Here is a 16731-nt window from a genome sequence, read left to right as displayed (position 1 = left end):
ATTATCTCAGCATGTCTTGACTTGACATTTTGAATCCTCATATTTCAATAGGGAGATGCTTGATTTCCATTGAGCATATATAGGTGAACAACCAATGCTTTTTTTTCATATGCATTAGCTATCACCGTATAATGTAGAACACTAGAGCAATAATAAGTAATTACACATGGTTACTTTTAAGGATAGTGTGCTTCATTTAGATCTTTGTCCACATTTTCACATTAATACTTTGGATTCCTGCATGTCTTCTGCATAGCATACCCTATCTCCTTTAACCTCTCACCATTAAATATCATAGCACTGGCCTTTGCAATTCATAACAGAAGGTCACAAAGACAAATGCTTTCTTATTTTTCACACTAGAAAGTCTTTACATACTAGACCATATATAGTTAGTGGTAGTGAATTTTCATATAGGCTTTGTTTATGTACCTAATAGTGTATTTACTCATAAATAAGTTTGACTTTAAATGCATTGTAAATCTAGGAGCAAGGCTAAATCTGAGTGCCAAAATCACAGTAGCTGTGAGGTATGAGCAAACCCTTCAGTGATAATTAACTATTGTATGAAGCTCTGACTGAATGCACCCAATTGTGTAACTTAATTTCAACAACCATTCTCTTTTTAGACTTCTGTTGGGTTGAAGTTTTGACAGGTTAAATACATCCAAAAAGATGAATGTCAAAGAAGAGTGATCTCTTCTGGTGATCTAATAAAAAAATGCCAGCAATGACTTCCTATGAGAAAGAAAGTAGACAAAAAGTGGCAACTCATTCAGTTGTGATTGTTAATTCTTATGCATTCAACCACCTCTATGGAAGTTGCATTTTACACATTTATAGGTTCATAAGTTGGTACTAGGCTATCGGCCCTAGGATTTATACAAGCCTAGCCATAACAATTCCCTGGCTATTTCTTCACACACTATTTACTTCCCTGGAGCCCTGTCTAGCAGGTTAGTTTTTTTTTTTATTCTTTAATGATCCTTCCGCAGGTTCACCTACGGAAAACTTGTTACGACTTTTACTTCCTCTAGATAGTCAATTGCATTCAAACATGCACGCTTTACACTTTTGTGTTAATCTGCAGTAGCAACACAAAACCTGCAGCAGTGACACAACCAGAACAGGGAAAGAGCAGGAGTGACAAACCCACTACACAACTATCAACATGAATGTCTGAAATACAAATGTTCCCTTACATGGCATGTGTTTTAGAATTCTGTGTTACAAGAGTAGCAACACAGTAACAAAGAAAAATTATATCTTACAAAGCTATGAGAACCTCAGATGCTGTTGTGTATTTTTCATTGCTTTCTAACACAATATAGTGTTAACACTTGAACTAAATAAACTAGCATCGTGTTACATGCATATTGTTATAATTTTCTGTTTAATCAGCTTGGTTAATTACTTTCATGTTTTTAGAATACATATTAATTAAAATATTCCTGTATTGCATTACAGAATTGTGATCTTTAAAGATTATCAATTTTACTTTCACCTAGCAAAATGTGTCAGTCTAGTGCATATTCCATTAATCTGTATTATTAATATTGTATGCAGCTAAGTGCTACAGTGAGCTTTGCTTGATGCTGGACAGTAAAGCAGATGAGCTCTGCTACGAGGACAGATCCAAGCTTCCTTATATCCAGGCTGTGCAGCATGAAGTTTTACGCTTTAAGGTGGTCATTCCATTGGCAATACACAGTGTGAACCAGGAAGTTAAGTTTCTTGGATATACAATCCCTAAGGTTAGTTGTTCATCTTTTCTTCTTGATATAATTTTGCCTGTCAAAACAAAATATTAAAGGAAATGTATCAGCAAGTGCTTGACTTATTCCTACAGCCCTATCAAATGTTTTAAGCAAAAATAGTCACACTATGTTACAGTACTTATGCAAGTGAACCCATGGGATCTGTTTTTTTTTTTTGCCTTCATAAATCATGTACTGTCTTTCAAAGGATGACACTTATTTCTCATTTCCACAGTATTTACACCAAAGGTTTTTCTATTAGTACATTCTCCATTTCAGATTGTATGCAATATATAATCCAACTCAAACAACCCGTGTGCAATTTTAATTTTGGAATCAGACAATGGCACAAGTCTGAGTGAGTTTGCTGATCTACACAGTAATACTTTGACTTCAAAATTTTGTCCAGTTTTGCTTTTTCTAAGAGTCAGCTCTCTCTTACATCCACCTTGTTACTGGCTATAATCATTTTCTTTGCTAGATAATTTTAGATATGTAAATGTGAAGCACAGTGTTAGACACAATTAAGATGTTTTCTTTCTTTATTTTTGTAAAATAGTGACTACTTTCCTACTTTTGTGGGAATTCTGGGAATGAGAGTTCAGTTTTAATACCTCTTTGAGTGACACTAAAGAAATGATTGAGTACTTCATAATTCATCATTCCTGTAAAATAAGTGACAATGCCATTTCACTGTTAATGTGTTCCATCAAGCATGCTATTACTGTACGCAGTTTGACCACATTTCTAATTAGTGTAGTTGATCTTTCTTTTTATATATCATTTCTAAGGTTACTTTTAAATATTAAAATCTATTCCTCTTTCTCTGACAAGTAAGGGACTTGTGAATGTGCAACCATACATCTCATTAGAGCATTGTTGATGTTAACATCTAGTAAAGTTATTACCTGCTACAGGGTTTGATAGTCCTGAAATGCCATAACTATGTACCTTGTTGAAGTCTACCAAGAATACAAGAGTCTTCAACTTTAATTGGTACAAAAACAGGCACAAACTACTGAACTCATTTTCATTATCAGTGTGATTAAACTTCTATTTTAGGACACCAAATAATAGTATACCCTTCAACATATGATTTATAACCTACACAGAGTTTTTTTTTTTTTTTGCTAAATAAATAAACAGGAGGCAGCTGGTGGTGTCCGACAGGCCACACATCTAGACTGTTGCAAATTTCTTATCTGCAGGAATCTGAAAGTTGGACCAAGTTACTACAGGCATTTATAACCTACAATCTTGTGAATTTTGGCTAACATTGATGGTTATGGCAATTTGTTGCTGAATTAGACTTCTTTTAAATACCACCATCCCTCCTCCACTCAGCCATCCCAAGTTTTTCCACACCTATATTCTCTTTTTCAAAAAACTGCATTCCAAACCCACCCATATTGCACATATTATGCCTCCCTTGTTCCTGTCCTAGTAACATGTGACTGACTTGACACCATCTTAATTTGCTACTCAGCCATGTTCATAACTTAGTATTGCCTTTGCACTCGTAGTCCTACCACTGCAGGAGTTTCTGAGCTACTTCAGTCAGTTCCTTCTGTGTTACCCAGCACTCCCTCTAGTGGTGATATTATACTTTTGCACATACAAATGAAAACTGTATTCATAACCCTCATCTATTTAAACAAACAAAAAAATCGTTATTACAGACAATACCCCTGGCTGAAAGACAAAAGCATTATAAACTTTCAAGGAATTACTTGCACTGATTACATAGCTGATTCCTGGGCCATCCCTTTAGAACTTCTTTCATCTCACCCCTGGACTGCACACTTCTCACTCTGGGGAAATAATGAAAGCACAAATGAACATGAGCAAGAAACAGAATACCACTCCTAGATGATTTGTTGGGCTTAAGTGAAACTGATATTCTAGCCTTGTCTGACACCTGATTGAAACTTAGCACTGCAACCTTGGATGCATTTCAGTGGAAACAATGTTGCTATTTCCTCTTATTAGTGATCTCTGCAAATATGAGATCAGATGCAGCAGGAGTCTCTACACTAGATACTGTCCAGAATAGCATTAGTACCACTGTGTGTCATCTCTGCAAGTATGAGATCAGATGCAGCCGGTGTCTCTACACTGGATACTGTCCAGAATAGCGTTAGTACCACTGTGTGTCAGGGACCACTGCTACTAATAGAACCAGATAGCACTACCCAACCTAATGGCACCTTAAAAGCAGTATTACCTGATTTATTTCTCAGCACATCTTGTTATATCAGTTTTCTCTAAATCAATAACCTCCTCTTTTGTGCTATAATATGTCTGTCTCTCTTTGTTTCCCCAGTACTTCGTATAGTACTCACAGGTATTTATATATTTTTTTTATTATTTGTACTTATTATATGTAATTTAAACCTTATTCTATTTTGTGGCATGAATGAACCAACCTCTAGATGCAAAGCAAATTGAAATATAGAGGTGTGTTTTGGACTCTGAGATTTTGGATTTTGAGAATACTTAATGTTTGCTTGCTATGCAGTCAGTTTGTTTCTTTTTATTAGCTAGATTTCTGTTTACTTTTACTAGATCCATGCTGCCTGCAATATATCCACTAAGACGTTGTTCTCTGCTGCTGATTCATGGTTAATAAATAATGAAGATAATCCCAGGATATGAAAGCTTCCACAGGTGTTAAAATAAGATCTCTAAATGTCTAGTATACGTACACACGCACACACACATATATATATATATATATATATATATATATATATATATATATATATATATATATATATATACCGAATTTACACTTACCCGAATTTCAGATAATATATTACATATTATAAAATAATAGATTATTTTTATTTATTTATTTATTTATATTTATATAGGGAATACAGAAACTTGGCCAACATGGAGAAATTTATACTTTGCCCCATGTAGTGCGATCCTCGAGTTGGCATATTTAGTTTGGGGGGTGAATTTGACATAACGTGCTATTTTGTTAAATGTTGGCCAAGTGTCTTCTTTCCCTGTAAAGAAAAAAAAATTGGTAATGTGAAGATTTGGTTTATTGCAATTTCAGTGTTGTCATTTTGGTAATCTGCAGTTCAGGTAAATGTAACCTTGGTCTACTGAATTTGATATATATATATATATATATATATATATATATATATATATATATATATATATAAATTTACATTATTTTCATCCTAAATACATTTTTACATCATAAACAATGCCAGTTTACAAAGTGTTACATGCAATTTTCCATTTAACATTGTAGCATAGCTGGCAATGAAAAACCTTGGTTTGTCTAAATACTAATCTTTCCTACTTTAATATAATCCCCACTTACCCCAATACCTTCAGAGCCTACTTAACATTTTATTCACTGTCCTTCTTCCCTTACTAATTCTTCATCAGTACAGTTATCCTATCCTGGCCTGTCATATTCCCCTCTTTCACCCAGAGTCTCTTCTCCATTCCCCTCATTTTACCATACTTTGTAGTTTATTTACTTTTTCAGAATTAAGCCCAGTCTGCGCTGCATAACTTGCCATCTCCTTCTGTCTCTATGGTTCTCTCCTTTTCCTCCCTCTTTCCCTCAGTCCTTGTGCTATCCTTCTCACATCTAGCAATAGAGAATCTTTTCTTTCCAGTCTTCATATCTCACAACCACTGTCTCAACTCCACATAAACAGCCCATCTATTACCCATCTCCTATCATATACTCTCATGCATATGTGCAGGGTACTCTCTTGGTCTCTGTACAGCCATACTTCCCTGCCACATATATAATTAATCAGCCTCTCATTCCACATCTACAGCACTTATTGGGCCAGCAGTCATCCTTCCTCACCTTTAAGAACATTCTAGACTATCTGTGCAGGAATCTCAATGCTGATTCTGTAAGTGATTCGGTACTTCCCTCATACTGGACTGACATCTCACAGCAATAAAGATGTTTTTAACATTCTTATGTTTTCTGTATAAATAATTTATTGGTAATGCTTAGCCCTTGGGCATCTCAAGCAAGTTGGAGTCCACCAACAATAATAAATCTCCTTTTTTATCTCTGACTGGCCAAAGTCTTGTACTAGCTTCAGATTTTATTTTATAGCATAAAAGTATTTTCAAGTTATGTACTGTGCTTGTCAATGCCAGAATATAATTTTATTACTGGAACATGTTTGTATCATACTAAACTTCTGGAATTTCACTTTAAATTTTCTTACATTGTGTTAGATCTATTTTATATAATTTAATCTCAGTCATTGTTTGATATTTTCACTGGCAAAATATTTGTCCAAAAAATTTCCTTTTGTTGGTGTTGTTAAATATGGGAAGAACCTAGCGGAAAATTTACCAGATATATGACATCATTTGTTAAACACTTTACCTTACGCTCTGTGGACATTTAAACAAAGAAGCATTTTGCTTTGTGTTTGTAAGGATTCTGGCATTTATGCTGTTTGTATAGCTTCTGCTATAGATAGTGATTTTCATAACTGTAGCTTTAAATGCTTGCGTATACTATAGTTTTAATTGTGTGTGTGTGTGTGTGTGTGTGTGTGTGTGTGTGTGTGTGTGTGTGTGTGTGTGTGTGTGTGTGTGTGTGTGTGTGTGTGTGTATGTGTGTGTGTGTGTGGCTTCATATCATGTTTAAACTAGTTTTGGGTAATAAATATGTGATTTTACAAAATGCCTGCAGCAGTTGAGACCCTAGCTGTCTACAGCTGAAGAAAAGAAATGACTCTCAGTGAGACTACATAAAAGGCATTTTTCGATAAGATCACTAAAAGTTAAACTGCATTTTTCTTATGCTCTGCATATTTTCAGTTACATTCTGTCTTTGTTCTGAGTTAATACAGGAAAGTCAGAGAACTGGAAAAACTGATTTAGGCCAGAGAACTGATATGTCTTCTATAACCTATTCATCCCTATTGCATGTCTATAGGTTTTCAAAAGTTGTTTTGTTTTATTCTTTATCCAAGAAGTTATTTTATAATTTCTGAACCTGTAATACTTTATGATCATAATAATCATCAGTTTCTTGTTCAATATTTATCACAGATTCTCATAATTTACAATTATACCTCAATAGTTGTTTCATGATACTGCATATACAGTAGATACCTTAAAGTTCACATGAGTTTTGTAGAACATTACAAAATAGCAGTTATTTGCTAGAGAATTCAACCAATATTCCTTTTCTAGAACATTGAACAATCTGCTGTATTATAGTGTTTCAAAGCAGTTTTACTTATACTCTCAAAATCATAGGATGTTACCCTGGAGTCTGCATTCAAGGATAACCATAGTCATACGTTCTGTTACCAGTCATGAAGTTGAAAATATGTAAATCTGTTGCTGGTCTAACAATTATGGGTTACAGTTTTCACTATATAGCCCCATGTAGGCTAAAAAAGTTATAGCATATGTGCTAGTTTGAAAGGTATGTCCTTGAATACTTGCTAAAGCTTTGTTCTTACAACATTTATAAATTGAATACTATATCAGCTTTAACAGACTATATCTGTTAGTGAACAATTTCAGTCTTGCTTGATAACACATTCTTGATAAATCAGCTATCTTCCTAGTAAGCTACCTTTCCCAAACTCAATATATGCAATGTAAGCACCAGGTTCCTTTCCTTGCTGGGTCACAATTTGGGCACAGTAGCTAGCTATTGGGGCATAAAAAATCCAGACTATACATAGAAAAGTAAATACTACATGCTTACTGTTCAACTCTGTACTAGTTATTTATTTATTTATTTATTTATTTATTTATTGCATTTGTATACTGGGAAACTCCTTTAAGGTGCACTTCCTTCTAGGTCCTGAGAGAAAAGCTACAGAGAAGGACCTACAACAATAATTAAATCACAGGAAGTTACAAAAATGAGTGTCTGTGACAAATTTTACAATATATTTTATGAAAACTTGTAGAATACTTTGTATGTCAGGTTTTGCACACAATATTTAAAATAGCTTGTATATCAACAGTATATGAGAAATTTTACAATAATTGTTTTATTTATGATATTTACAATGCTTCGTATGCCAAGGTTTTCATTGTTATTTTCTTGGTGTGGGCATATAATACTGCAAGTTGTGAAACTGTATAGCAGTTAAAAAGGGGTGAGGTTAATTAGAAGCAATAGATCAGAGAGGTAGATATTGGGATAATAGACAGTTAATTAAATGTGAGTAGAGGGAAAGGGCAGTGATTCATTTAGGAGGCAACAATATTATGATAAAGTGACTATTGAATGGATACAGCATATGTGGCAAGAAAAGGAAAAAGATAGAATGAGAAAGGAAAGGTAATAATGGAGGCAGAAAGGGTAGCAAAAGAAAAGGGTAAACAGATGGAGGGGGGACAGATGTTAGTGAAAGTGCTTACAAAAGGAAAAGGTATGGTTATTAGTCACATAGGTTAAAATTTGCTTTAAGGTGTGAATAGTAGAAGATGCTATAAGTTGGAGTTTATTTTTCATGGGAAAACTTTAAGTTGAAGCAAAGCATTGGCAGAGCCAACATTTTGTTAGGTAAGACTACAGTTAAAGTTTGAAAAATTTGAGAGAGTCTTGCTTAGAAGAAATGGAATACAGTTCCAGATTCTAGAAGTATAGTTAGAGTATAAAGAGTTGCCCACAGAGATGTTTGCTTAAGGTTTCTGTAGTAAGATTTGATCTGTGGAGTAGACTGCTCTTTGCAGTCTATATGGCTCGATTATATTGTCAAGGGCAGGATTGTTTTTGAGATTAAGTATGTTGATGAGTTGGGAGTATTTAAGATAGTGAGACAGCTCAACCCAAGGCAGCTGTCTGAAAACCAGACAGTGATGGGCTCTTTAAGGAAGGTCTGCTGCAAATTTAACAATCTTGTTGTAACACAGTTCCAATTTGTCCAGCTGTATAGCTAGTAATCTGGTAAAAATTGATGTGGAATATATACGTGTTGGTAGCAGAAGGGTAGAGGCCGTATGTTTTCTAGCAGCTTCTAATTTGATTATGTACTGGGGACCTAGTTTTTTATGTGATTTCTTAACTATGAATTAGATGCATACCTCTCATCCTCTTAGAGCATGAAATCTGGATAAAGCCATAAATAAAAGTGGGACAAAGGCCCAAAAATAGTGACAATTTTTTAAATATTGCTCTTACAAACTTATGTAGTTGATAGAATAACAGGTTTTGCATTAGCATGAATTTTCTGAACAGTATGAAATCTGAAACTTAAATGTCTGTCATTATTTCCTAACTTCAGTCTTTAATGATTTGCCACTAGTTTGCCAGAAAACCACATTTTTTGAAAAATGGACCAAAAATATTAGGGAAAAATCTGGACATTGTGCAAAAATGTGTACAGTTGAGAGTTATGATTAAATGTGATAGTTAAATTTTGATTTTGATTTGTAATAACACCTATGAGTTTTATATGCTGTACACGTTCAGTTTTAGTGAAGTTTGTGGAGCTTTTTCATGATAATTGTTTTCAGGGTTTTGCATTGTCTGATTTGAAAATAATTAGTTTTGCTGTCTTAAGATTTAAATACAGCTCTGAGTTAGAAAGCCATGTTTCAATTGAGGTGAAATATTCTTTTGTTAGTTTTTGGAAGGCATCAAGGTGTTGTACAGAACAAATAAGTGTTGAATCATCTGTGCATTCTATAATGGTGGTGCCTTTACTGGTTGAAGAGTGGTCATTGATAAAGATGCTAGAGATTATTGGTCTAAGAAAAGATCCCCGGGGGTCACCAAATAACACAGAGAGGAAGATTGAGGAATGGTTTTGCCATTTTACAGATGGTATTTTACTGGTGAGGTGGCTGTTGAATCTAGACAAGGAAGAATTTGTGAGTCCTAAGTTAGATAGATTTTGTAGGAGGAGACGTTGCAAAATGGTGTTGAAAGCTCTTGAGAATTCCAAATAGAAGTCAGATGCAATTTTACTTTTAGATTGGCAGTGTTTATGAAGCTGAGAAGAGCAGTAGTGATAATGTGTAAACGACAAAAACTATTTTGGGATAGGAAGAGGAGAAAATTGCTAGATACTTTGAGAGAAAATTGGGTCTGAATACATTTTCCAAGAATTTTGGGAAGGCAGATAGGGTGGCTATCTGACAGTACTTGGTTCTTCCAGTTTAAGTGCCACCTTTGTGGAGGGAGAGAATGCATGACTTTTTTTTCAGAGTAGTGATGGATTGGTTTATTAAAAATATACTGGGTACGCAATTTCCTGTGGTGTATGTTTAAGATATTCAGGTAATAAGCTGTCAGGAGCTAGAGCAGTTGACTTAGATTGAATGTGTATTTTTATGGTAGCAGTTAAAACAGGTTTTAATGACAATGAATATGAATGGTTGTTGAACTGCAATGGGTGTTGTGTGGCAGAGTGTGTTGTGTTACTAAGTAAGGAGGAAATTGACTGGATAAGATGTGTATTGAATAAGGTGGCAGTGTTTTCAGAGTCATTTGTGTTAATTTGTGCAGGTGAAGGTGGTGTGGATCTTTCAGGGTAGAAAAGTTAGTTTATAATGAACGAAACATATTTTGCGTTATGTTCTTGGATGATAACATAGTAATTTATTTTGTCTTGCTTAACAAGGTGATTAATATTGTTCCTAATATGTTTGTAGTACTTCAGTCTGAACTGATTTTTATTTTTGATCTAGACCTTCCAGGCTTTGTCCTTTTAACACATATGAATTTTAGTGTTTCTAGTTTTCCAGGATGCTGGATTTGTTTTAACTCACTTTGTTCAGAGTAGGGCAAGTTAATTTTGAATATTCATGCATGTTTTGTTGAATTGAGCTACTGCTTTTTCTAGTGGTAGATGAAATAGATTGGACCAGTTGCAATGTTTTAGGCTGGTGATAAAAATGTCATTGCCAAAATTTATAAGCTGCAGGTTATGTTGAAATTATGGTAATTTTTGGTGTTAGTTAATTTCAGAATGGCAAAAAATCTGGCAGATGGTCACTTTATGAATCAGATAGTATCCCTGAGGAGATCTAAAAAGTCTACATAGGTGAAGTAACATGTAGTTAAAAGTAGTATTGTCGACAACTGTCAAGATGTATAAGCTGTTTTTATGGTTTCTAAGTACTGAGTATTGTGATTATATTTTTTAGGTATGTTAAAACGTTAATGAAGTCTCGCTCTTGGTTCTTGTAGGTAGTTGTCACTTTAAATTTAAGGTGTTTCTATTTATCTCAGTGATGCAATTGGTTGATGTTAACCACCCGTTTCTTTTTAAAGCAAGTTTTATTGTACATGCAACTGTTTCTGATGAAGTTTGCCACCAGGCTTACAAAAAGCACTTAAAACAGTTTAATAAATAGTTTAATCTAGTTCTCTGTGGACTGGTTTTCTGGTTTTTCAAACCAAATCTCTTCATTTCTTCAGATTGGACGAGTTGCAATGTTTAAGGCTGGTGATAAAAATGTCCTTGCCAAAATTTATAAGCTGCAGGTTGTGTTGAAATTATGGTAATTTTTGGTGTTAGTTAATTTCCTAATGGCAAAAAAACTGGCAGATGGTCACTTTATGAATCAGATAGTATCCCTGAGGAGATCTTATTTGGAGAGGAGGTGAGAATCCAGTCTATAGTGGTAGCCTTATCACTGTTTTTGTTGTAACAAGTGGGTGATAGGAAAAGCTGTGAGAGATTATACAAGTTTATGGCATTTGTTGAATTGAGAGAGTCAACAGAAAGCTGAGCAATGTTAAAATCACCTAATATCATTTGTTTATTGGGAGATATTGAATGTGGTCAAGAAGAAGTATTCTTTTGTTGTATTGACATTGTTACCAAGTGTTTTGTGGGTGCCAATAATAAACATTTTCTAATGGTAAAATGTGATGCCCCACCACTTGACAAGTAATCAAGGAGCCTCACCACTAGCACAAGTGGGGGGCGTGCATTGAGAGTATGACCAGTTAGACACACAGTATTTCCAGATACAGCTCTCTGTATCAAGTGCAATTTCCCTTAAGAGCATGCAGAGACCACAGTCAGTCTGGGGCTGCTTTCTCTCTCTTTCTCAAGATCTCCAGTAAGACTCCTCGTTGACACAGCTGACACACACTCTCTTGGAAATTTGTTTTACACACACACACACACATACACCTGGGAAAGGCTGGCACAAGTTTATTAGCTATGCCCCCTTCTTCCTAGACTATAAGGTAGTTATTACTGCCACCAGCCAACTGTTATCAGCTATGTTAAGGCCCTTAACAAAGGGTGTGCAATCTTATTGTGTAATGTTACTATTAAAACAAATGATAGTTTCACCAAGAGCAAGGCTATTAGGAGTGAATAAATATGCAAGTACTGCCAGAACTTAAATTCCTATTACAAAGATCAGCCACAATAAAAGGTTCAAATATATTTAATAAAAATTAATAAAAGAACAAGAAAATACTCAGTATATAATCACAGTAACAGCAAATTTCAAACTCACAGGAAATATTTAAAACAACACTGCAGGACAGGTTCAAATACATAAAGAAGGACATCTAAATTAAGCTTTGCTAGTATTTCTGACTATAACTAAGAGAGTTATACTATACCCTAATAACCCTAATAACTTTCTTCAGAGCAAGCCAGGCAGATTTGCTGAGTGGATTTCAATGCTGTCAAGTCAAAGACAAAATACAAAATACTGAGTCTCTCTCAGACAGTTCATAAATTCATATCTCAAATATTACTGCTGGGATAGCTTCAGAATAACATACTTTCTTGTCATCTGACTCTATTCCTGGTGAAAAACAACCATTGATACAGGTGGTAGAATTTAGCATCTACCTGTGAAAATACATAAACCTCAGATATTTGGCAAATGGTGGAAGTCATAAACCAATAAAACACTTCCAAGACATTAATGCAAGCCTCTAGTTCTAGACATTGTGTCTGTTACTGCACTGAAACTGAAAGATAACATCATTTTATTATAGTGCCATGAAGTAGTTTAATTTCAGCTATTTTTCTAAAGTTCACTTCTTGTGCTCTATTTTCCATTTTTAAAATATATAAATAGTGCAGGTACATTTTGGTTCTATTCCAGTAAGGTACACTGTGGTTACATCTTTAAACAGCACTTTGTGAAATATCTCTTCAGCACACATGTCTGTAAACACCATCTTATATGACATAAAGTTCTAATACAAGCATATGAATGTTGATATTCAGAAATGACATATAATTATTTACAAAATTCCAGATAGCTGGGCTGGCAGTATCTCCTTTCATGACATTAAGTTTCACAGGTGAATAAGGATTTCAACAGTTTTGAATAGAGGGGATTATGGGCTAAGTGTTCTAGCTGGAAAGAAATAGTTTTTAAAAATAATACCAACTTGTCCTGCTTTTATGTTGCCCATTGTGTCTTATAATATTATAGAAAGGTGGGAGAATTTTCATTGTCTGATGTTTCTAATTTTAGTCAGGCCTGTTTTAAAACTACAGATCTTATCTGAGATACTTTGTTACCACTGGTTACGTTTTTCAGATAAGAATTGCTGCCAATGTAGCTTATATTGGAGTGTCAGCCATGATTCAAAGATTTTAGGCGCAAGCCTGCAGAAGGGTGTGACAGGCAAATCCCCCACATGGAGAATGTAGGAGCTGTTGCCTCCATGTGATGTTTCCCATTTCCTTGAAGCTTGTTTAAATTATTTCTTTCTTCTTGCTAAAGTGACAACTAATGAGGACTCACCTAAATTAAGCAAAACCATTTCCCATACACTAATATTGTGAACTGTATTGATGTCAAAACCAGATGTGACTACAACACTCAACTAAACACTTAGAAATTTGCAGGAACTGTACAAAACACTGCAAATAAGCAAAGTTAGTGGAAAAGGTTAATATAGACAATGCATGCCATTCAGAAAATATCTCAGATAGAAAAGTACTATGGAGATGTATAGAAAACAAATGAAGCAATAGAAAAAAAAAACAGTAGACACCACGAAGTCAGATGAAAGTAAGCTAATGCAGAAAACCACACACACACACAGAAAGAAATCAAGAGAAGCTGACAAATAATGTATTTTAGATCACATCAAAGAAGCATTAAGACTGTATTAGTCAGTACCCAGAAATCATAGAAGATGCATTGACAATAAGTGCTGATGTTGCCCAAACACTGCCAAATAAGAAGTGAAAGAGCATATAAATAACCCACAAAATATCTGACTTTACAAAAACTGAAGAATACTCCTTGATGTTTCAGAAACTTCAGCTGAATCGTGGAAAACTCAAGACTGAAAGTGTGCACAAATATCCTATCATAATGACAAATAAAAACAGTAACTTTAGACTGTACATTTTAACCTTTTAACTGCTGAACATTTTCAGATGGTCTATTTTTGCTTTTTGATTTAAGTCTATCTCTACAAGATGGGTCAACATTTATTCATGAACTTCAATGAATATTGCTGCCACAATTATTTATAAAACACCACTGAACTATGCTCCTATCCTTAAAGTAAAGGAAAAAGCTGCATCTTGAATTTTAATGAAAACATTGTCATTGTTATGCCTCTTCATATACAAATAATTAAAAAAACACTTTGATACAGAAGCACTCCTTTTAGTTATTAAACCACACCAATATTACATATTGATGATTTTGGTAGCTTACTTTGATTTTGGTCTGAAGAGAACTGAAAGCTATACAATTTTTTTCAGCTTACTGATTTGTAAAAAGTTTCAGTTTATCAATTTACCAAGACCATTCTGGCCTGAATTCTACCATATCTTCAAATGACAATCTGTCTCTCTACAATTTCAAGAGAGTGTTATGAAAATTTAAAGACTACACCCCACTGTTGATCACATTTTCATTTTCTCTTGTACAGCCCAATAGGTTTTAAGAAAATAGGCAGAAGAATTTCAAACATGAGCATGCCCATTAAGAGCATGTACAATATTTTGTATTTTGCTATAACATATAAGAATGGCAGGAAATATTTATGTTCCCTAGAAAAGAGTATTATTTTGGATCTCCTTTTCAAGAGCATATACTTCCAACACATACTGAGTTTATTATCTTGACTAAAAACAAAATATATGACTCCTTTTGTGTTTCCAGGTCGTAAGTATGATTCGAGAAATTATTTAAAACTACAAAAATACAGAGCAGTGAATGACAAGCATCACTGTTCTCCTTTTTAAGTTTTTTCTTTTTTGCCCAAAGCAGAATTCCCCCTGTACCTATGAATGTGGAAGAAAAGCTCCCCACCCCAAGCTATTGAACTTGTACATGCCAACTCCAAAATTGCCATACCTCTGAGGAAATGGAATAGTCCAAGAAACATTTGCCAAGGTGAAGGTTGGTGTAAGCCCACCTTTTCATTTATTCAATCTCATTACTCTAGGACTCACACTAAGTCTTGAAAAGTAAATGGTTACCAAATATATTTTTTTGTAAAATAACTTTAGCAATAAAGATATTTTTTGTGATGTACAAAGTAGTGCAGCAAATTTCTGAGTAAGATGCATCATGACAATCGAATACAAAATGCACTTAATTGGCTGTTCCAGCTGTAATGACACATTAATTGCATAAGTCTAAATTGTAGAATGTAAAGGTACACAAATCTAGTGAGAAAATATTGGTATTCAGGAAAAGTTTCACTTCTGACATAATGTGATCTCAGTAAAAGAAGCACATTAGGCCATTATTGTACTTAAACAAAGTTCTTCACACCATCCAAAATACAAAAAAAAAAAAAAAACATAAAGTAAAATGTAAAACTGACAGTAAAGGCATGGGAACTAAGGGTATTGGGTCCTGTCTTTGAAAGCAATATCTTTGCCAGATTTTGAAAATTGCATTGTAATTTTTTTCATCAAATTTTTCATCTAATACCAACATTGTATTCAGTAACAAAATACACCAATGATTGAAACTTCTATCTCACAGCTTCTAGTGAAGCACACATCAGAAATTTGACTATATAGCTTTAGCCACCTGAAAGCAACAATCCATCCATCCATCCATCCTTGACCCCCCCTTTTCCTCATTTTTGCATATAGGTGGGAGTGTTGCAAAAACAGTGACCATCATCTAGAGCCTATGTTCTCATGGTTGGGTGGCAGCTTTGTCGTACTTGTTCAGACATACCACACGCATGCACTCATATCTATGGGCAATTTAGAGTGTCCCATTTTAAAATGTGGGAGGAAATTGGAGCATCTGGGAAAACCCAGATTAGCACAGGGAATGCATACAGACTCCACATAGAAGACACCCTAGCCAGGAATTGGAACATATTGCTATTAGGCAAAAATACTAACCATTACACCATTGCACCACCACCCATTCCATTGAAAAAATGTTATTTCTGAAAAAAAATATTTTTTTGCTGGTAAAATATATATTTTTTACTTCTGACATAATGAGAACTTAATGCACGTGTATTCTGGTAATGAATTTTACATAACCTTTTGTGCAGATGTTAAGTAGCTCCTAGGTGGTCATCAACCATAGTGCCAGACTGAGACAACAAAAGCCCTCTATTAAGCTGGATTTACTACCTGTATATGACAGGTCATATATCAGTTTCCCAGAGGTAGCTCACAAAAATAAAAAAGACTCTCTATTAAGATTTTTTATGCATAAAGTATATATCTGGTGATTCAGTGGGATGTATTCCTTCTGGGATGGTGCTAAACTGGCCCCAGAACATGGACCAAAGCTCCAAAGGCAGTAATGTCTCCATATTCAAAAAGAATATTCACTCCTCCAGACTAGTTGCCCCGCATAACACATCTGAGATACTCCAAGTACAACTAACATTGGGTATGATGGTGAGTCATGTCATAGCCTGTTATAGGTCCACAACCATATCCCAGGACTCTCACTCCACATTCCTAAGCACCCTGGAAACTATTAAGATCCAACCGAGCACTCTCATACTAGATGACTTTAACTACCCCTCCATCAGCTGGGAAAACTACTCATGCAC

The 16731-nt window shown here is 34.6% G+C and overlaps 1 protein-coding gene across 1 annotated transcript in view; it reads left to right on the top strand.

Moving 5' to 3' along the window:
• The window catches only part of LOC122808561 (cytochrome P450 2D17-like), a 418436-nt gene that overhangs the window by 218545 nt on the left and 183160 nt on the right, over positions 1-16731 (top strand). Inside the window, exon 5 of the mRNA XM_044079517.1 lies at positions 1567-1754. Coding sequence (XP_043935452.1) covers positions 1567-1754 — 188 coding nt within the window. The remainder of the gene's footprint in view (positions 1-1566; positions 1755-16731) is intronic.

Source organism: Protopterus annectens, chromosome 8.part0 (genome assembly GCF_019279795.1).
Source record: "Protopterus annectens isolate FY-2018-M chromosome 8.part0, PAN1.0, whole genome shotgun sequence".
NCBI classification, from domain to species: domain Eukaryota; kingdom Metazoa; phylum Chordata; order Ceratodontiformes; family Protopteridae; genus Protopterus; species Protopterus annectens.
This window is presented reverse-complemented; position numbering and strand designations above follow the sequence as displayed.